This window comes from Ixodes scapularis, unplaced genomic scaffold, assembly GCF_016920785.2.
Source record: "Ixodes scapularis isolate PalLabHiFi unplaced genomic scaffold, ASM1692078v2 PGA_scaffold2__306_contigs__length_199485367, whole genome shotgun sequence".
NCBI classification, from domain to species: domain Eukaryota; kingdom Metazoa; phylum Arthropoda; class Arachnida; order Ixodida; family Ixodidae; genus Ixodes; species Ixodes scapularis.
The window spans coordinates 97,448,898-97,468,499 of record NW_024609857.1 but is presented as its reverse complement, the minus strand read 5'-3'; the positions used below and the strand labels follow the sequence as shown (position 1 = coordinate 97,468,499).

At 43.9% G+C, this 19,602-nt stretch overlaps 1 protein-coding gene across 3 annotated transcripts in view; it reads right to left on the bottom strand.

Moving 5' to 3' along the window:
• Positions 1 to 2,954: 2,954 nt before the first annotated feature.
• Positions 2,955 to 19,602, bottom strand: part of LOC8030480 (beta-1,4-N-acetylgalactosaminyltransferase bre-4) — a 201,977-nt gene continuing 185,329 nt past the window's right edge. For all 3 annotated transcript variants that reach the window (XM_040504201.2, XM_040504202.2, XM_029979152.4), the window contains 2 exons: positions 6,418 to 6,513; positions 2,955 to 4,358 (listed from right to left, as the gene is read on the bottom strand). In XM_040504201.2, coding sequence (XP_040360135.1) covers positions 4,226 to 4,358; positions 6,418 to 6,513 — 229 coding nt within the window. In that variant the 3' untranslated portion in view covers positions 2,955 to 4,225. The remainder of the gene's footprint in view (positions 4,359 to 6,417; positions 6,514 to 19,602) is intronic.

The following is a 19,602-nucleotide window of genomic DNA, read 5'->3' as shown; positions in this document are numbered from 1 at the left end:
ATAGGAGCTAAGCCTTTTTCTTTCTTCACTTTTTCCTCAGGCAAGTTCGCTCTTTGCAAATTTTACAAAAAAAAAAAAAAAAATGCACCATCTGTGGGCAACGCTGCACAAAGTCGTAGCGCGATTAGCGGCGAGATGTTTTGGTGGCGCCCTCCTATGGTTCCCCCTTGTGACGTCATTACCTTGCGAACAACAAGTTCGATGGTGTTTGTAAATAGCATGGTGGAAGCCTGAAATCATTGCGCTCTCAAAACAACACTGCCAACACCGTCGAAATTAAAGTTCTTTCATTACTCTTATTTCCGTCGATGGTATAGGCTCCTTGCACATGACGTCATTTCCGATACCCTCCAGAGAAGAGGGGGAGAAGGAGCTCCCCTCTTATCAGGACCCTCCTTTGTGCCTTCCGGATTTGCACAGGCGTCGCTATTCTCCTCCCAGAAGATTATAGAAGATTAACCCGTCACTCAAAATTCTTACAAAAGCAGCTTCCCTCTCTTCCTTTTACTTGGTGTGCAAATGTGTGCGATGTGACGTCAATGCAAGGAGCCTATAGGCTCCTTGCACAGGACGTCATTTCCGTTGCCCTCCAAAGAAGAGGGGAAGAAGGAGCTCCCCTCTTATCAGGACCCTCCTTTGTACCACCCGGATTTGTACAGGCGTCGCTATTCTCCCCCCAGAAGATTATAGAAGATTAACCTGTCACTCAAAATTCTTACAAAAGCAGCTTCCCTCTCCTCCTCTTACTTGGTGTTCAAAAGTGTGCGATGTGACGTCAGTGCAAGGAGCCTATACCCTTTCCGACGTCATAGTCAGCTTTTGGGCCAATCGTGGAAGGCCGACCACAGCGACACTTTCGGTCGCGCACGTCGCCAATAGGTTAAAGGGGAACTGACACCCCAAAGGTCGTATTTATTTTTATTGTCTAAAACGATGCAAGTTGCAGTCATAGACACGCAAAAAAAAACGCATCGCGAAAAAAAATTTTCCCGCGCGCGCGCGCGCCTTTTTATTTTTGGCGTTTGATTTTCCCGCCTCTCGCCTCCTCGCTTCTTTTGATCGGTGACGTCAAAAATCAGGAAATTTAGAAGCTTTGTAGGCGACATCTCTATAACATTTAATAACGGCAATCGTAAAACATGTTTTTTAACGCAATTGCGAACGCATTACGGCCCTTCTTTTTGAAATACCAAAAATCGGGAGTTCGTTGTGGTGCCGTCTCCTGGATTTGTATCCTCCAACGGAAAACAGGCGACACCGCTCAAAACCGGTCCGCCGAACGCCGCCGCTCACTCCTTTCCTCCTCGCTTTGGGTCGCCATGGCAACAGCAGGGAGTGGTGAAAAAAAGTCGACTCTCAGGTCTCCGCGATTTTTGACGTCAAGGCACCGGCGCCGATCGCGCGGGAACTTCGAATTCGGCATTTGGAAATTGTTTTTTTACTTCACAAATACTGGATTCCCAAATTTCAAATTTTGAGGGTAATGTCCCGGCATCGTTTTCAATCGTTTCGGATAATAAAAAAAAAATATGATTTTGATGTGTCAGTGCCCCTTTAAGAAACCGAATTTTCCGGTCGATTTAAAGAGCCTGGCGTCTCCTTGTTTCACCCTGTAGGTCTATTGGCTGCAAGTTGGGGGAATGAACGCTGCTGCGGTTGTCATAGGTTATGAACACAAGGGACTTTTGAGCGGTACATAGCTGGAGTAAGAAAATCGTTACGATATTTGGGTCACCATGTATTCGAAAGGCATGAAGTTTGCTAGCGGAAGGTTATATTTTGAATGGGGCAGGGCATTTGACCCTGCTATGGCTGCTTTATAGAGCATTTTTGATCAGCAAATGTCTAATATACCCACTTGTCAGCCCAAAGGACTCGGGTCAGGAAGGTTGGTCCTTGTGCAGTAAACAATCTGCTGCAGAAAGTATTAAAGTGGATCATAAAATCGTATTTCACTTTTCTAACAAGTGCTCAAAATAAAATAACGATGTTTAGAAACAATGTATCAGGTGTTTGTTCTTGTTTGCACCTGGAAACAAGAAAAAAGATATATGGCTTTTTTTGTTTTTTTTGCTTCTCGAACAAGTTTTACTGCAAATGTAGCCACGTCTGTGTGACACATTCGAACAACATTATCTCTTGGCAATGGGCAATTCCTTCGTTGTGGCGAGAAGACTCGCAACGACGACGTTGGAGCCCCCCGGAAGTGGAAAATGAAGAAATACTGACACCCTACCAGCCAATGATCCCATGCTTTGCTGAAAGCACTGCAAGTGAAAGCATGACTAGATCGCAATAACTTGATCTTTCAACGGAAAGAAGCAATACGATATGGCTTCATACCAATGTTCGCTTTGTGGACAATTTAAGATGCTTCCGAAGCACTACAAACCAAGGCTATCTTGTTGCGATAGGTAAATGAAGTGTAAAGGAGTAACAAGTGGGCAGAAAAGGCCATTGTTTTGCTGAAATGCTTCTTTTCGAAGTTGTGGTGCTCAAGTTTAGATCAAAGGAAACGAGGAAATGAAGGCAGAGGTATTAAACGTAGAGTGGAGAGCAATGATGGGAAAACAGAAACTGATAAGCACCATCCTGACACTGAATTTAAATGGCTTATTGCAATGAGAAGCCTGAATGGTTTGTAACCTAGTTCTAAAGTAACTAAAAAGAGGTTGGTATTACATCTGCTTGGTTACTTTCATTACTTAAGTTACATTAGTTAATAAAATTCACACATTTTTGTACACCTAAAGTGGCAGTGTTCACAAAAATTGTTGGAGGCACTGTAAAAAAAATTTATATTGCTGCTTATTTAGCATTAATAGGTTTGTTAACATCTTTAAGTTTGAAACTTTTAGAAAGCCAATCTAGAACTATTTTTTTAGGTCTTGTCTGCACACACGCTAAATTGGCAGATGAAATGTCTGAATGAGGGATGGAAAATAAAACTGGAACATGCTTTTGGAATATTTTGTTTTTTCAGCTTTGCAACATAATAAATAGGACAGCAACAAAATGCTAACCAGTCACAGTTGCTGAAAATATCAACATTGGAAAGCTTCAGAGAATTGTGTGAAAGGCATCACATTACAATCACTCTGGTGACAATGCGACTCTCAATACTAAAAAAATTGGCTCACTGGTGACTTCAGAGTGAAACCCAGACTCTTCACACATTTGTCAACATACATATAGTTCCTAAAAAAAAAGGGAAACATACCACATTAACGTTTCATATGTCCTCTTGTGTGATGAACTAAAATTATCAAACAATCTAAAGAAAACAAGAACATTAAAAGTAATAAGACAAGCAAGAGAAATCTGGGCTCAACAAGATGACCTGGATTATTTCACTGTTCTCACATAAAAATACTATGAAAAGAAAAACAAACATGTTCTTTGTGCTATTTGTAACCTTTGCAAGTTTCAACCACAATGCACAAACAATACTGAGCCTGGCACTTCAATGACACACGGCGCTCATGTCACCAAAAAACGGCGCAAACAAATCACAGCCGAAGCATTTGGACATACCCCGTCCTCACTTCCAGAACAAATGCAACAACATTGCCCCATGTTAAAAAATGAATACTACTAGTAGTCACAAAAAAGGGCACTCTCCCCCCTGTACAAGACCTATTTCATATGCAAGTAAAAAAAGATGAAAAAAAGCCCCACCAAAATATTCCTCAGTTCTAGAAAGCATCAGCGTTGGTGTACTATGCTCCTTTTGAAAATTACGTAAAATGTGTCGAGTGAACAAAATAAGGAGCTCCAGTGCAATTTCAGGCACAAACACACGGGAGAGCACGTAAAAAAAAAAAAAAAAAGACTACAGCTGTGAGAGGGTTGCTCGGTAGAAAGCATCACTTTTGGAAAACGCTGCACAACTTGTAAGTGGTTGGATGGAAGGTATATGGCTTTTGAAGAAGGTCCCGGATTTTTGCATATTGCACCCATTGGCAAGTGCAGGCAGAGCTGCAGAGCGATTGAAACGAGAACTGCTGAAGCATGTTGCACTGTTTCGAAGAAAAGTTTTTCTTGCACTCCTCAGTCAACTGAGCCGAATGTGGCACGAGGGGGCTGAAGTCGTTTCACAGAAGAACACAGAACTGCCGCACTTCACACTTTAGAAGTACTTCACACACACGCACACTGCAGACACTAGAGTAGTCAACACTCGGGAATCGTGGCGCCACCTGAACAGTCTGGGTACGCCTGGCCGTCATTTCGGGGCTTTCAGGTCAGCCAAGACCCAAGTGTAAAGCTTCTTGAGCACAAGATCCTTCCTTTCATAATTGACACTGTTGATGCCGTCGGTTTTGTATCGTGTCTTCCCCTTGAAGAGAAGCTTGTACCTAAGGGTAATGACGCATGAACAGTAAACAAACCTATCAGAAGGCATAATCACAAGAAAGGCATAGAAGAAGCACGAGCACTCAGGAAAAGGTCCGCGAGTTTGCTTTCTTGCAGAACACGAGACAACCGATTGCAGCAAAGTACGGAAGGATCCCAGCAAAACGACAAAGCTCGTAATATGATTAGACCTGAAAAAATGCCATGTGTGCAGGGACAATAAACAAGTGAACAAAGAAATCACATTTTTTGGTCATTAATATTCTGAGCTTCGTCATTTGCTAGGATCCTTCTACTCCATGCAGTCATTTGTTGTCTAGTGTTCTGCAGGAAAGCAAGCTCAGACCTTCAGTGTGGGATCAACCTGAATCGTCAAGATACGCATGGGAACTAAGGTTCAGTGTGACAGCGAGTGTGTACAAACTGCTTCAACTTTTTGCATGCCAGTTTTTTTTGTTTGTTTTTTTCCTGCATGCCAAAGATAAATTTTAGTCTCATTAACGCTACAGCATGCTTTGGATATTTATTTATGAAAAAAACATGCCTCCAATTTAAGATATTTTTCTTGGATTTTACTTTTCGTGACACAGTCCTACAGTAGAGTTTTTAATTCAAACTCCAGGAAGCCACAAATCGTGTTTGAATTATAATGGAAATTTGAATTTTAAAAATTTATCTAAATATCATGCAAGGTAAAATTATGATTTGTTACTATATAGATGGCTAGACATAAAAAGCAGATATTTGATGATTTCTTCTACACAGGCCTACTAATCATAAGCAGGCATGCCACGCATGAAACATTGGTGAAATGTACGAGGCAAGGTGATTCATCGCTCAAATATGTTGTCTGTCGCGGACTGTTTAAACAGCAGATAACACCTCAAAACAAAATAAAGTTTGTTCATTCAGCAAAAAAGTTGTCAAATGTGGACTACTAGCCCCATTCAGCGCACTTCTTACCGAGCATTGCTGCACTGCAGAGAAGCAACAACTGTGAAAGCGAGCTCCACGGGTGTTGCCTCTCCACAGTGCACTGGCGCTCGCTAAGAATAAGAAGCTCATTCAACAAACAAAGCAAGAACAAAAAGTATGAATTTGACGAAAACACCGTTCAAATAAAGTGGCTTATAAATAAATCAAAAACATATTGGGACAACAGAAATTCTGAAATTTGTTTGAATTAACCAGAAATATGAAATATCAAAGTATGAATTATTGCGAGCATAAAGTATGCAGTGGCACCTTGACCTTATACCCTGGGGTCACGAGGATTGAGTGGCCTTACTCTGCCTTTTTTTATTCATAACCGTAACTATCTTATTTTTATAGTCATTGAATACAGAGTTCATTAGTAATTTCTAGATCCCAGTGTTTGCCATGAAGTGAGAGCTTGAACGACATTGATTCTGTGACACTGAAGGAGCATACCGAAACAGAGGTCGCCGAAACAGAACTTCTACGTACAATAAAGAAAGTGACAAAACAAAATAAAACAGTTTTCCTCGCTTCCTCGTATGCGCCATTACGCATAAAGAAAAATTGACAGCCCAGTTTCGAGTAACAGGGATTAAACAAACTAATCACACAGGTGCGTGTTCGAATGTACTTTGGTGTGGCACCAAAAAACTTAAGTTAACTATTAATTAACTAATTAGCTCAAAAAAAATCAAGTTTAATTATTACCAACTGGCCCAGTTTACTACTTTGCTGCAGTTTATTTGATTTACCATGTTTAACATGAAACATTCTTATTCCAAGTAAGACTATTTGCCCTCAATGTTAACATGCAACCATGTTTTTCATCCTAACCTACATCCATTCAGTAAAATTTATGGCACAATGTTTGCTAACCTTATTTGCAAGTGCACAAAGCAGAAACATGCAAAACAAAATTTAAGAAATAACAACTGTGCAAGACTTAAGATCCTATGAAACATCTGGTATAAAAAAAAATTAATCTGGGTTACCAATTGAACAAACATGCGCTACAAATACCTTCCAAGACCAAGCTTGGGAAAGACCAGAACCATAGACCGCCAATATAACTCCCAAACTCACCTTTCGGGACTGGGAGTGTCCTTAGCATGTCGAAGCATTGTGTACCTTGCAATGTTTGCAGGATACCTTGAAATTTTCAAATGGTGGTGTTGCAACCTGCATGAAAGAAGTTCACAATTACTATAAATGCCTAGTTTTGCTTACATCATGCGTTAATATTTCATGTCAATTAAACCTGCCTAAAACTTTACTACATGCAGCTTGTACCCACATGTAGTAAACATAGTAAGGCTTGTACCCCAACAGAAGACAGTTGGTTGGAAAATACAGTATCTTGGTTGCTTAAAGGGATACTGAACCAAGGAATTTAGCGTCCATAATAAGTGGCACACATTCTTTCCACGAGCCAGCAGCCGCCGGTGTGCGCGAGCAAACGCAACAAAAATGATGTCAAAGACCTCCATTCGCGGTTAAGATGACAGGGAAATGTATGGGCTTTGGGCCAAAGGAGAATAAAGACAAGTTTTTCATCTACACAGTGGTGTCTGGTGTAAAAGGTAAGTGATTAATTGGTCTAACAAGCACTTAGCTTTCACTTGTAGAGATGAAAAGCCTGTCTTTATTCTACCCAAGGTTATCAATAGACTTGACCATGTAATTTGTCGAAACAGATAAAAGACGTTGGCAAAAATGATTAGACTGAATAAGAGAATCTAACTCGCATATTTTACCAACCGACGGTCGCACGCCTTCAATACCATTTCCAATTGTCACTGTGCACCTTGGACCCACTTTGGGGAGCAACACATATTTACATCGCTGCCCGAGATCTTCATTGAATGTGTAGTGCTGACCAAAATAAAATGCTAACCTGACTCTCAATCGCTCGCCACAAAGTATGATTTCGGAAAGGTGGTACCGTACTTCACTTGAGATAAAAACCCAAGCTATAGAATCGAGTGTCGTAAAAAAGGGGACCGACATTTTCATTCCTACTTCAGAACAGAAACGAGCGCCACCCACTGCATCACACAGCACAGAGGCCGGACTCGGCCACTGCGCGTATTATCAGCGACGTCCGATGCAATGCACACTGAGCTGACTGACAACAGACATACCAAGCGCGCGCGAGGGAGGGAGGAAAGAGCTTCCTCCGCCAATGAACAGCGTCACACGACACGTTTCGGGGATCTATTTCACGCAGCGGATAATGCGCGCCTTTTCACACTTTGATACTACCGCCATCTAGAAGTCGCGCGTTCAACCACGTAACGAGCCACGCGCCATCTGGTGTCTGAAACGGACGAATAAATAGAGGTACCGCGCCCTCTTAACGGGAGACACTACCTTAAAATTGCAATTTATTTTTAAGAGTCATTTTTTAACAAATAGCCACATCAGCTTTCAAATATCCTGATGGTTTTTGACAAAAAGTCACTTCTGTGACTAAAATATTTTTGCTTTAATAAATTATTTCCAACATACTGCAGCTTTCTCAACTTTCAAGCGCATTTGTCCGTTTCTCTTTTAGGCGTCAAATCTTGGTTCAGTAAAACTATCATTTGATATGAATTAATACGTTACACCAGTTTTAAAGTTCCTATACTAAAATTTTGTAAGGAACGAGTCTGCGAGCTTACTTTCTGCATTTTCATGGCCTTTCATTCTGAAAAGCTGCAATATCATCATCCTAACGCATAAAAAATATTCATTTTTTTTTTTTTAAGATCTATAAAATTTTTGCAAATTTTTTCTACAGTTGCGTGTCACGGGTGTTCTACTGCATGTTAGACCAATAGAACTGGTCATTATCTTTACCTTTTGTAAATAACAGTTTTCCTCAGAGGGTGCAGTGTTTATTTGATGTGTACTTTTATTTACCTCTTTGAAGGGTGAATTTATAAACTTAAAACTTTGCATATTGGTTAAAAAGTTTGCTTCATTGAACAACTCTGCACAATTCCAAGTTTTGGGATCATGGGCGATTTAACACTAAGAAGTATTAATAAATGGCTCGATAACCTTTGTTTTCTTTTACTGCATTCCATCTGCAAGTGATGACTATGCTGTAAATACATACCTCTGGAACACACTTCAGTGAGACTTTAGAGAGATACTGAACCGAAATTTGGATGTCTCAAAATAAGGCCACAGATGCGTTGAACGGAACGCTACGAACTCCAAAACCTCACTCGTACATCAATATCTCAAATGGATGGCCATATTTCTGGAAAAGAAGGGCGCGATCAAGCGAGGACTCTGACGTCAATGTCCTCCTGGAACAGTTGAGAATGAGGGGAAGCAGCCCCGCCTTTCTCCTCCTTGCTTCAGTTCACCAGCTCGATGGGATGAAGTAAGGAGAAGAGGGAATAAGAATCGCGACATTACTTGTCTAGTCGGTCATGTTGGCCGTCACGTTCAATCGCACATTTCTTTTCCAAAAATACGGCCATCTGTTAGAGATAACGCTGTACGAGTGGTGTTTTGGGGTTCTGTAGCGTCCCACCTATCGCTCCAGCCTTGTTTTGTGAGCTCAAAAATTTGGTTTGTATCCCTTTAAGGTAATAACTAATATTCATAGTACCACAACATTGGGATCAGCCTTGTCAGTCTTGACAAAATAGGAAAACTTGACTGCATATATTAATTTAGTGACAAACACCAAGCACGGTAAAAATGGAGCCTGCAGCCTCCAACAGGATTACGAGAATATAGACACAAGCAATCTCAAAGGCTCCTATGCAGCTGTTTGACCATGTTCAAGCATCACAGTGAATGTACACAGTGCCGTTATTCAAGCTCTACCTTCGGACTTCTCTCTGAAATTATAACTAGAGTTGACAGGGAAGAACGTCCCACAAGCTGCGATAACCGAGGCCATGCCCATTGTGAGGGTGTATAGAGCGAGACACTGTTAGCGCGAACAAGCGATCGCCAGTTTTCTGTGTTTTTCTCTTAGAACCGAAAGGTTGTCATCAAAGATATCATTGTTATAGAAAGAGCTCATTTAGGGCTCTATTATAAGGGGTAAAATTGTGTGCCACCAATACTCTTTCCTAATAAAATGCGAAAAGGTGCCGATGTCCTGTTCGCATTAACAGTGTCGCAATGTGTACATGTTACCAACATCACAAGCCATGTGCCTTTTTATTAGTACAAACAGCAGTGCCCTGGCACATACATGTGACGGTTACCATTTATGTATCACATTTCTTTCTTTCCTACAACTAGTTATTAAAGGGTAACTGCAAAGAAAAAAAAAGTTTCTTTAAACAGCCTATATGGGACAAGCATGTCAGAAAACAAATCTTCCGCGAAAAAACAAATTCTTTCTAGCAATATTTACGCCGCAGGATGTAATTTAGCCGGAGTCACAACTTCTCCACATTCGAAACTCCCACTCTTTCGACGTGCGTGGAATGACTGTTATACGTTACTCCGTGACGTATACAGTAAAACCTCGTTAATTCGGATCTCATGGGACCGGCAAAATTGTCAGAATTATCCGAAAGTCGAAATATCGAAAGGAAAAAGAAAACTGCGCGAAAACGTTTCCCTGTGACATACCTTTATATTGAGAAGAAATCTGTTATTACCGCCTGCTTTCTGCACGACACTTGGGCCTCCCGGCAACTTTCCTTAGCGCGGTCGAGTGCTCCACCGCACTCGCACTGTCAGAGCTACGCATCCCGTGCGCGGACAATATAGCACAGCAAGGCCTCTTCTAGTTTCGGGTGCACCACCTTCCAAGGCCGCTTTCTTTTCGCGTTGAACTTCTCGCTCTCGATATCGGCCTCAATTTTCACGTACGTGGCCAAACTGCTTCTTTTGACGTCGTAATTTTCTGTCACTTGTCGAGAGACGCCGTCCTTCAAGGCCCTCAGTATTTTTACTTTTGTCGCTAAATTCTTAGCCTAGTACAGCTGCAACGGAAAACGAGTAGCACAACTGACCAATAATCGGAGCGGCGAAATCGCGACACCCGGCGCTATTTTTCCCGAGCGCGCCGATTGCGAGAGTGCAAGTCACGTTGCATTTTTCAACGCGGGGGTGGCCGGCAAAAAATTGAGGGATAAGATAGCTGTTAAAATGGCGGGCTTTAGGATCTCCGCGTTGAGGCATAAAACGTGACTGTCACTCTCGCTATAGGCACGCTCGGGAACATTAGGCCCCCATGTCGCGATTTTGCCATTCCAGTCGTCGGTCACTTGTGCTACCCTTTTCCGTTGCAGCTATTCTTCTGCCGCTTCCATGCCAGTAACGGGTTGAAGCACGGCAATTTAGAGCAAAACTGGTGCAAAACACGGAGAACCGGAAGAGCGAAGAGCCATGGGAAAACCGGAAAAACCACGTGTGCACCTCGGATGGATAGCGGTCATACCCTTTGGAACGGACGGTAGCTAGTGCCACCTGCCGAATTTGTCCGAATTAACCATAGTGCGCCACGTTCCCTCCAAATTAATGAGCATTTGCTGCCATTGAATAATACATACGTTTGACGGGACCGGATCGGCAGTTCAAATTATCCGAATTTCCGAACTAGCGGGGGTTGAGTTAACGAGGTTTTAAGACGTGCGCGGAATGGCTGTTATACGTCACTCCGTGACGTATAGCAGCCACTACGTGACGTATAATACCAACTTTGTGGGGCGCGATTTAAAACGGACGAAATAGCCGCAAACTAAAATCAGTCTCGCGCAATAAATATTGCTGTAAAAAATTTTGTGTTTGGCGGAAAAAATGTTTTGTGACATGCTTGTCCCAATTAGGCTGTTTAAAAATACAGTTTTTTTTTTCTTTGCAGTTACCCTTTAAAGGAGCTGTGCAACGATGTTAACGTTGAAAGAATTGGCATCTTCTGCTTTTGATATTGTTCACCTTGTCACAAATGACAGAAAACACACCTCCTTTCATTGAAATGTTGCGATTCCGCCGCGTAATAGCGAGGCAAAACTTAGAATATTCCCCGACCTGCAGCCGCGAGCGGCGGCCATGAGAAACACGCGGCGTGACGTCAATGGGGAATCTTGTAGAAAGATAGCAAGTTGTGCAAATACCTGCTCGATAAAAGGTAACTTTTCTATAAATCTTGTCGTTCCAACATATATATAAATGCGTCAAAAACCTGGTATCATCGACAAAACTTTTATTATACGGAGTTCTAGTGGCGCCATCTATCCTAGGTCCACAAAACCGTCAGCTCTCTCTGCTACCGCGAACGACCACCAGAGGCCAAAGGGGGAGGGGGACAGGGCCGGACGGGTATGGCCGGACCCGGATGAGACTCTCCTCCTTTCACCATATTGTTTGCGCGCTGCCCGCCAGCACGTAGTCACGCGGTCGCGAGCGGATGAGTTCTCGCTGCTCACTGATGGCTTTAAAGCGAGAACTTTTCCGGAACCCCGCGCCTACCCCATCAACGTCACTGCGCACGTGACCCGGAAGACGACGTACGAGTTGAGAGGCGGCAAAAACCTGGATCTTTTTCATTTTTTAAAATAAAAACTAGAGTATTCAGGCAAAATCTGTTTTCTGTAGTTCACTTCAGAAGTGTCAGGTATCAACTTCCATAAAATTTAAGCAAAGCCCTGCAATTGTCGCACAGCTCCTTTAAGGACTCCTGGGATGATGGTCCAACATGCAGCCCGGCTGAGTTAATTACGGTGCATAGCGCGGTACTGGTCGGCGCACCCTCATGCTCTGTTGGAGGAGCGGCGGTGTGGGGCCAGGAGAGTGTCTCCAACTGGTACGATTACCACATCCTAAAATTGAATCCCTCGATTTCCACCCGACGACGTCCTAAAAGTGTCGCAGTGTGGTCTGCTGCAATCTTGGTGGTAAAAGAGTGGCAAAGGCCGATATGGCAGATGCCTGTTCTGCTGTTAATCGCTTTCCAGCTCAAAAATTCACGGAAGCTTCTGGAGCAACGAGTTGGGACATGCAATGACGGCGACATTGGTGCTTGCTAGATGCCTTCGACAGAACCAGAACTAGGGGGCTAATTTTGATGCATGCACAGTAGAGGAAGTTAAACGTAATGGTCGGAGCCACGTCCCAGGCACCGTAGCGGAAAAGGGAAGATGGGACGGAAGCTCTAAGCCTCCTGCGAGCTTTGGCTTCAGTGGGTCTCTCAGTGCATCCTCAGGGTTGGAGAGGTCAAGCACCTAAAGACCTGTCCAAGAATGTTTGTAGAGCTCAGGAACAGGGTCTGGAATGTTAGTTGTCAACAATGCCCGTGTTGATGCCTGTCAACCAAATGCCCCACGAATGAGACAATGGGTCCACTTGCTAAACACAATCATAGCGGCACGTTCAGCTTCGCCAATCTGTAACCTGGAGAATTTATGCTGCGCCGTGACCGCGGCTGGCATTTACACGGGACCTGGTCCCCGAGGTGCTCTAATAACTGAGGCTTAATTAGTTCCCTGGTAGCACCCAGTTTTCTGCTCAAGCTGCTTCTGCAGCATCGCCGTTCTCATGTCAGGCCAAAGCAGTCCACCGTTGCCTTCATCCATAGGCCCTACAACAGCTCGGAGCGGGAGCATCACGTGACTCTGTGAGGTGTCGCCCCCTTTGTGAGTAACGTTGGAGCAACTTGTGCACGAAACTTCCCGGGACCAGCTTTCTGCGGCTTCCTTTTCACTGTCTGGAGAGCAAGCTCTGCAGTACCTATAGATGTGGTATGGTACAGTCATACCAGTGTCCTCTCCATTCTTCTTCAAAAAAGGTAACATACATGCAATTTTCAATTGCTGGCCCTAAATCAGACGTGATAGTGTCTAGTGGGCTTGGTTAGTAGAAAACATGATCCTCAAGGCATACGAAGATGACCTATGCAGATGGCATAGAGAGTGGAAACGCTTCTATCTGCTTGAACAATCTGTGTACTGCAATAAAAAACAGTGAGTGTTCCAGTATTGCCCATTACAAAATCTCGACCAAGGTCTGTCCAAAAAGGCTATAGAACGACTGGCACCGGCCGAGATGCTCGGTGTTGTTCATGACAGATGCCGCACCCATGAACAGCTGCTAGAATGTCGATGTCCACTGCAGGCCACCAGACATGGCTCCGAGCAACAGCTTTCATCTTCGATATGCCTTGATAGTTTGTGTAGCAGCTGGAGGACCTCCCATTGCAGTGATGACGGAACCATGAGTGATGATGAGACCAACGTTCAATTGCTCCCAGTGCACACAGTTTGCTTGCTGGGTCGTTCCAGTGAATCGAAATTTCTAGGGCTTCCTCTCAGGTCCCATATCCAACTGGTGACCCTTCCACAATGTTTCCCTCACTTGTGACACCACTGGGTATCTGGTTATGGCGACAGCACCAGCACCTGATGCCAGCACCTCGTGTGTAAAACCCCTTAAAGGCCGACAAGCAGTCAGAAGGGAGGAAACTTCCTCAATTCCTCCTTTCCATTCAAGAAAAAGGGAGACCCTCCTATTTTCTGTAGAAAATACCTCAGAGATTCACTTATGCATAGAGCCCTGCATATCCGCGGATTATTTGTGGATATTCGCAGTAAACTGGCGGATGCGGATAAAAATTAGACGGATTTTGGCGGATTGGGGATCGGATGCAGATGTCAGGGGCTGCGGATGCGGATATCCGCGGATCCGGATCTAAGTTTTTGCTCGGTGGCATTCAGTCAGTCGACTGACGTTTCGTCGACATGCGACGTTTGATCGAAAGACTTTCCGTGTTCGTTTTATCGAAAAACCTGAGACGTTCCGTCGCAGACAACCCTGCTATTTTCGTAACCAACTTTTTGCGTCTTGCCTGGATTACAAGAGGGAGGGGGACATGGTTTCGTTAGGCACGCCTTAGTGAATCGCGCGGTAGCTTTTAGCGGCTTAGTGAAGAAATACGTTGTCGACAAAATGTCGCAGAGGCATGTGCCCACAAAATGTACAGCGTCGACGAACCCTATGTCCATGAACTGTACGTCCGTGAAAAGTTGTCCACGAAACGTATTTCCACAAAACGCGTTTCGAAGAAACGATAGGGATCCTAAGAAAGATCCGATTCTTACAGAAGATCGCTTCAATTAGTGCATGTCATCGTCAAAAATGCTATCTATAGAAAAACAAAAACATTAAGAATGCAGGGCAGAAATCGTCCCGAGAAAGCTTGTTCTTTGGCAGGGAACGAGCGGAAAACTTTCTCCGGGAACGAGCGAAAACTCTCTCAAACGAACAAGTCACAAGAAAGTAGAAGAAACCTCCCCCTCTCCGCAGAGAGTGGTGTGGTCATGATACCAAAAACAAAAGAAGTGCTTCGACAGCAAGTGCGACCCTGTGGCGCCACGGTTTGCAAAGTTTCGGAATCAGCGGCGCAGCACATAGGCAGTCCGTAAATTGCCCGTTTTTTTTTAGTATGCTTAGAGTTCTAGCCAAAAACGTCTGGTAGTTCATATTCGTGTGGTTACGACGCCAGGGCACCAGCAATGCCAGCGGCTGCCGCACGCAACCTCCGTAACCGCCCCAAGAAAAAAAAAAGTAAAAGAAAAGTTTTTTTTTAATATATATATATTTGGGCACCTGCAGGCTGCAATCTTTATCGAACAACACGTTAGCCGATCCGATCAGGCTTTGGACTCTGACTCAGCAGCGCATCTGCCTGCTGGCTGACACGAAACACTGAGACTCGAGGCGGCCGCATACGGTCGCTAACATCACAGAAAGGATTTTGTCTTCCAACCACTGCTTCTCCTCCTCTCTTTCCAAACTTTTGCGATTTTTTTTTTTCTCGGGCGTTCAGACTTTAGGGGAGAGTTAAGGGGCCACAGGTGAAAGTTTTCGATTCTGCGTGCGTCGGGGAAGAACGTGGTCGGCGTGATTTCCGCTGATTTTGCTAGTCTAAATGTAATCGTAACCTCTGGGGGTTAGCAAGAACATTGACATGGTTCTACATATTGCGGATGCGGTTCGGATATGGATACAAAGTATGCGGATGCAGATCGGATACAATAATGTAAAAAGTTTGCGGATGCGGTTTGGATGCAGATACAAAGTCTGCGGATGCGGATCGGATACTCAAATTGTTATCTGTGCAGGGCTCTACTTGTACAGAAAAAGGAGTGCGAGAGGGAATGGAGAGGGAGACTGAACCCCTTTTCTTCTTGACAGAAGACTATTCCGGAAGTCGTCCTTTAAGCATAAAAACATCAGCAGGGCAGTCCATGGCAAAATTTGGTATGTGCAGTGGCGGGCGACTTGGTCCGTCAGCGTGGGTGATTTGGCTGCCAGGCCTGCAGCAGCCCTAGTAGCAGCTTGTGATCAGTGATGGCCTCAAAGTGTCATTCCCACAAATATTGCCTGAACTTGGATAGCTCAAAACGGTACACTGCCTCCTTGTCTAACTAACAATAGTTTTTCTCTGCAGTTGCTAAACTTCGAGATGGGACGCTCTCCCCCTGCTAAGTCTCGCTGTACCAAGACCACCCCAGCTCAAATGGGGAAGCATCAGCAATGGCACGGTCGTCCATGCAGGATCATGATCGACCAACGCCTCAGCAGGCACCACTAGCTCCTCGCACCTTTGGAATGTTGCTGCGGTTTGGAAGTTCAGAATCAACAGGCTCTTGCTACTCTTGGCATTATTATTGGCATCACACGACGTTCGCATAGCCAGACGGCCTGCATTGCGTCTTTGTCTTGCTGTGTGATCGCAAACCGCCTCAAGACATTGATCGCATCCACCACTTCACGGTCACTGGGCAGATCGCAGGTGTTGGTCATCAGGCTCGATGTCGTCCCCGTCTTGCACGTTCCCACGAACATCGCTAGCTATCGCCTCGCTGGTCACCTCCTCCTTCGCAATGACAGCAGAGTCGGCGTATAGAAAGTCGTCAAGGTCGACGTTGTCAGGGGCGGCTCCATCGTCTTCAAGGCTCCATCGCCCAGGACAATAAGAAATGCACGCTTTTAGTTAGGCCTCAAAACGAACCACGCAGCGCGAACGAAGCTGACGGACGAAACGACGGCGGCTCTAGTGTCCTCTAGTAGCCGTTCTGTACACCACACTCGCCAGGTTCGGCCCGTTACACCCTTTGAGCTTTATCGGGGGCCCATTTCAGCGCATGTGCTTTCCAAAATCTCCTTTGGGACCCAAAAGTTTGTGACAAATTGTCCATGAAACTTTGTTACATCAAAATTTCCACAATTGGGACTTCAATATATAGAGGTCAAAAATACATGGCGTGCACACACTTGCGGTTAGAAAAAGTTATGCACTTCGTTACATCGAGGGTTTCGTTACATAGAAGTTCGTTACATCGAGGTTTGACTGTATAGCGAATTATCGGATATAGCAAACTAATCACGAAGTTTTGTTGGTCGTACTTTATTTGAATGGGAGTTCTAGTTACCGTATATAATGAAAACCAAACCGTAAAGATCCGACGTGCTACCGCTTATAGTGAAGTTATTCCCCCTTTTCTTGCTACACAAAATACCATGAAAGTTTTTAAAAAGCAGAAAGAAATACAAAGAGTAATTTCAAAACGAAAAATTCCATAAGTTTAGTTGTGCAAAATGCATGTTTCGGGAGGTAGCACCACCTATGAACCGAGAAGATAACGGCGGGGGCGCTGCTGCTATCCTTTATGTGCGGCATCAAGAACCAGTGCAGACTAAAGCCAATCGCCAACCACGCCACTCGTAGCAGAGCTGCAAATGGCAACAAAGCGGAAAGCTCTCTCTCTGGAGACATAAGTGAAGGTTTTGAGAGCGGTAAACAGTGGTCGGAAGAAAACAGACATCGCTGTGGACTTTGAGCTTGCACCAAGCACAATATCTACCATGCTGAGAGCAAGGAAGAAGATTGAAGACTGCTATGCCAACAACACCATCAAAATTGACCGAAGTATCTTAGGCCTTGCCTCTGCCCGGACGTTGAAGAGGCCCTGTTCTCATGGCCATGGTGACCCCAGTGAAGGCAGTCTGCTAGATGTTCCTGCCACCGAACACAACTTCTGTTCTCCAGACCCTGGATGAAGGGATCATCCGGTTTCTGAAGCGCTTTTATTGAAAGTGCATGGTGACGCAGCTAGTCTTTGACATCAAACAGCGGAGATCAACAGCCATCAACATGAAGACGACGCTGGAAATGTTGTACAGGTCATGGAACGACGTGAGACAGTCGATAATAACAAACTATTTTGTGGATGCAGGCTTCGTTCTACTTGCCGATGAAGTTCAACCTGAACACCTGACAGAGCGACTTGATGTAGCTACCTGGCATCGGTTGACACTGCCGAACGTCTCATTTGAAGATTTAGTTTCTGCCGACGACAACTTAGTTGTGGCGCCCAAACTTACCGATCAAGAAATTGTGAATCGTGTCGTGTTGCCTGGCAATGACAGCAGCAGCGACAGCGATGATGACTAGAGCGAAGACAACACTAAAGAGCCGCCGGCAATTAACGCAGACGATGCAGACATAATACGGAAGCTGCACAATTATTTGGAGAAGTTTCCCACTGCCAAAACTGCTGAAGTAGAGAAGCCACTCTCGTGTATGGCCACTGTGAAGAACTTCATCAAAGTGCTGAGAAGAGGCACCAGCCTAAAATCACGTCTTTTTTCAAATACATTAAATCCTAGATCATGCTATTGTCGTTTCTCGTGTTGCAAATTAATATTGTGATGTTCCGATCTATTCTGTGAATGCTGCTCAGTAACAGTTAAGGATCACGAGGTTTGCGATAGAATGTTTTTATATTGCAGTGCTGAGCACATTCTTGCACGGGCTCGATTGCGGGTACGTTCACATTGATTAGTGTTCACTTTTATAACGAATATCGCATATAGCGAACAAATGTTTGCTCACGATGCTAGTTCGTTATAATGAGATTCGACTGTATTTAGTTCGATAAACTGTGGGGGCAATATTTCAGGGTGGCAGTTTGTTCGGGATTTTACAGCAGTACTATAAACAAACTCAATTTAAAGATTGACTATCTTTCGACTTTTAATGTTTGTCCTATTTGTTGTGTTCTGTTTCTATGCACAGTGATTGTGAAATGTTAAAGAAGGTTTTTTGTGTTTACTGTGTATGTAAAGTTTTGCACCTGTGCCACAGCGTCAGAAAAGCTAACAATATACCAAAAAAAGCAATTCAATACTAAGGATTCGCCTCGAGATCAAACTGTGTCGCCACCAAGCGGCCGAAATCGGAAACATGCAAAAACAGGGATACTGCCGCGCGTCGTCTGCTACGGGCGCACATTTAGAAGCATGGATCTCGACGACGCAAGCCCGTTTCTGGTTGAGCTGGGCCCTCCTCAAGAAATGCTTGCAATTTCCTCTTACTAAAGGTTGTGTTGTATTGTTTCACACGCTTGGAAATTCAGCAAAGCGATTAGTTTAAGTCGGATGCTTCAACAATCTTAGTGTTTTCTGTTATCTCGCACAATCCGTAGTTTTGATAAAACATTTAATGTTGATTAGAGCTGTGAATTGATTAAAAAATTAATATGAATGACTTCAACAGACTAATTAATCTATGCATCCATTAGTCGATTTTTCTCGAGTCACATTGCATGAAAGATGTCAAAACTACGATTTTTTTTTACTACAGTCTAAGCTCGTTATAACAGACCTTGATTTTTACCAAGATTGCGGTCTGTTGTAAAAGGAGTATGCTGTATGCAGATATGAAGTTGAGTCAATGGTACATGGAGGAAAACCAACCGAACTTCACAAATCGGTATGTTATATCCAAATGTCTGTTGTAACCAGGTCTGTTGTAATGAGCTTAGACTGTATATTCACTATGTCATAAATGGCCTATTGCACTCACATTTTAAACTTTGGGTTGCGACATCCACAGAAATATGAACACGAGAAGCCTTTTAAAGTGGAGTAATTTTTTCGTAATTCTTTAAACAGTATACTCCCCCTCAGTGACAATCACAAGCATGCCGAAGTGGTTTACCGTGCAAGCCTGTGTCCTAAAAAAATAAAGACGCCAGAAATATTAAAGCGGGCATTTTTTTTCACTTCTTTCCCCCGTGACTTTCTACAGCACAACATTCCAATTAATCGGCAAAAAAATTATCGCAACTAAAGCGTCACTCGAATAATCTGAAGGTCTCGATATGCATTAGGTTAGGGGTCATTGGAAAGTCTCGTGAGAGTGGCTAGCCCTTATCATTAAAATAGTGTCTCTGCGGCCGATGCTGTCTGTTTTGGGGTGCGGGTCATTTGTTGGAGCTGCAGAGTCTACTGCGGTTAAAT